This window comes from Toxotes jaculatrix, chromosome 2 (assembly GCF_017976425.1).
Source record: "Toxotes jaculatrix isolate fToxJac2 chromosome 2, fToxJac2.pri, whole genome shotgun sequence".
In the NCBI taxonomy this organism is placed as follows: Eukaryota; Metazoa; Chordata; class Actinopteri; family Toxotidae; genus Toxotes; species Toxotes jaculatrix.
The window spans coordinates 30,590,688-30,593,187 of NC_054395.1; the positions used below are offsets into that span (position 1 = coordinate 30,590,688).

Below are 2,500 nucleotides of genomic sequence, written 5' to 3' on the forward strand. Positions count from 1 at the left end.
GACTCAAGGTAACACACATCGCAGACACCTCACACGTCTGAGTGGACGAGGCAGAGCTGGATCAGGACAGACCCTCATTACACTGCCACATTTCCCAGGCGCCTGTCCCAGATCAGTTTGTAGGATCAGAAGTGATGTGGATCTGTATCAAACAGACATGTGACGCGTCAGAGCCAGAAAGACAGAAAGAAAAGTGTGTGTGTGTGTGTGTGTGTGTCTGTGTGTGTGTGTGTGTGAATCCGTGAGCTCAAACCAGCGAGTGAACAGGTTCATCTCCTTCGTCAGAAACACGATTTTTTTCGAATCAGGGTCTGGGTTTCTGTGAAGCGCTTTGAGACCATTTTGATTGTGGGAGGAGCTACATAAATAACACTGAACCCATCACTGTTGACATCCATGTTCAGCTGCTGTCGTCTTCTTCTTCTTCGTGCTGTGTACCCTGTCTGTGGATGAACAGCTCCTGTATTTACAGCTGAAATCAGTCACCTGTTGATCGACAGAAAAAACAATCAGCAGCAAAGATTTGGTGTCGATTCTCACAGACGTCATGTTTGGTTCTGAGAAGCTGTGATTTGTCAGAATATGTGTGTGTGTGTGTGTGTTGCAGCATGTGGTCCAGTGTGTGTTTGTGGCCATCAGGACGATCGGAAACATCATGATCGTCACGACTCTGCTTCAGTTCATGTTCGCCTGCATCGGAGTCCAGCTGTTTAAGGTGAGTGTGTCAGTGCTGCATGCCACTCGTTCACCACACCGGGACGTCCGGCGGGACGTCCGGCGGGACATCCTGCAGGACGTCTTGTGGGACGTCCTGCGATGCTTGTGGTAGCTTCATTTCCTCAGAGTCAGTGTTTGTTCTGAGATACAGCTCGTGTTCGATCGCAGGTCAGGTGTCAGGAAACCATCTTGATTTCACCTGTGACAGATGTTTTATTTGCTGCGTGTCCTCCAGCCTGTTAAAGACGTTGTGTGTCTGCAGTTGTGTGTTTTGTGTTTCAGGGTAAATTTTATCGCTGCACAGACGAAGCCAAACACACTCCTGAACAGTGCAAGTAAGTTTGGAATTCTTTGGAAGTGAAACCAACTTCTGTCCTGAGACGTGAGATGTTCAGTGTGTGTGTGTGTGTATGTGTGTGTGCGTGTGTGTTCAGAGGGACCTTTGTGGTGTATAAAGATGGAGATGTGAGCCATCCCATGGTCAGAGAGAGGCTGTGGCACAACAGTGACTTTAACTTTGATAACGTGTTGATGGGGATGATGGCGCTCTTCACCGTGTCCACGTTCGAGGGTTGGCCCGCGTGAGTGTTCGCTTCAGAAACTTCGTATTCACTTTGTGACGCAGCTTTTAGGGAACAGATACTAACAACCCGGCCCCGCCCCCAACCATGACCCTACCCCCAACCCCGCCCCCGCCCCACAGGCTGCTGTACAAAGCCATTGATGCTAACGGGGAGAACTCTGGTCCCATCTACAACTACCGGGTGGAGATCTCCATCTTCTTCATTGTCTACATTATCATCATCGCCTTCTTCATGATGAACATCTTCGTGGGTTTCGTCATCATCACCTTCAGAGAGCAGGGAGAGCAGGAGTACAAGAACTGTGAGCTGGACAAGAACCAGGTGAGTTCACCTGTCTCAGCCCGTCTCTCTCTGCCTGTCTGTCTCAGCCCGTCTGTCTCTGCCTGTCTGTCTCAGCTCGTCTCTCTCAGCCCGTCTGTCTCAGCCCGTCTGTCCGTCCAGCCTCAGTGTGTGTGTGTGCGGCAGTACATTTTAACCCTTTGTGTCTCGGCTGCAGCGTCAGTGTGTGGAGTACGCTCTTAAGGCTCAGCCTCTGAAACTTTACATCCCGAAGAATCCGGTTCAGTACAAGTTCTGGTCCATCATCAACTCCACAGGATTCGAATACGTCATGTTCGTGCTGATTCTGCTCAACACCGTCACTCTGGCTGTTCAGGTGAATGACTCACTCCGTCTCATGCTGACGTCAGTGTGTAGCGTCTGCGGCGTGTCTGACGGCGTGTCTGTGTGTGTGTCTCCTGCAGCACTATGAACAGTCTAAGACCTTCAGCTACATCATGGACATCCTGAACATGGTGTTTACTGGACTCTTCACCGTGGAGATGCTGCTGAAGCTGCTCGCCCTCAGACTCAGGGTGAGAAAAACAGTGTCCTCTGTTACACATCGTAAAGGTTTTACTTTGATGTGTCGTCATGTGGTTCACGTGTCGGCGTTCACGCTCAGACACGGAGCTCGCTCTGAGTCTCACTCCTCCTTCTTGCAGCATTACTTCATAGACGCCTGGAACTCGTTCGACGCTCTGATCGTGGTCGGCAGCGTGGTCGATATCGTCGTCACAGAGTTCAGTGTGAGTAATGAAGCAGCAGCTGTGGGACGGCAGACGTCCCTCGTGTGTCCCCCGTTTCAGTGACGTGTTAACTGTACACCCGTCACAGTGCGAAGGTTCCTGCAGCAGAGCTGAGGCTTCACAGCAGCTGCA

General features: G+C 51.0%; 1 protein-coding gene and 1 long non-coding RNA gene across 5 annotated transcripts in view; one reads left to right on the top strand and one right to left on the bottom strand.

Moving 5' to 3' along the window:
- The window catches only part of cacna1fb (calcium channel, voltage-dependent, L type, alpha 1F subunit), a 33,373-nt gene that overhangs the window by 22,396 nt on the left and 8,477 nt on the right, over nt 1–2,500 (top strand). For 2 of the 4 annotated variants that reach the window (XM_041048574.1, XM_041048580.1), the window contains 8 exons: nt 1–8; nt 608–715; nt 1,000–1,052; nt 1,152–1,298; nt 1,421–1,622; nt 1,798–1,956; nt 2,045–2,155; nt 2,285–2,368. The exon at nt 1–8 is cut by the window's left edge and continues 80 nt beyond it. In XM_041048574.1, the coding sequence (XP_040904508.1) occupies nt 1–8; nt 608–715; nt 1,000–1,052; nt 1,152–1,298; nt 1,421–1,622; nt 1,798–1,956; nt 2,045–2,155; nt 2,285–2,368 (872 nt within the window). Of the gene's footprint in view, nt 9–607; nt 716–999; nt 1,053–1,151; nt 1,299–1,420; nt 1,623–1,797; nt 1,957–2,044; nt 2,369–2,500 lie in introns of all 4 variants that reach the window. The other 2 variants (XM_041048564.1, XM_041048571.1) reach the window with 1 other exon arrangement.
- Nucleotides 1–2,500, bottom strand: part of LOC121188765 — a 16,726-nt gene that overhangs the window by 8,141 nt on the left and 6,085 nt on the right. The window contains exon 2 of the long non-coding RNA XR_005894740.1: nt 1–486. This exon is cut by the window's left edge and continues 103 nt beyond it. This is a non-coding gene — a long non-coding RNA (uncharacterized LOC121188765). The remainder of the gene's footprint in view (nt 487–2,500) is intronic.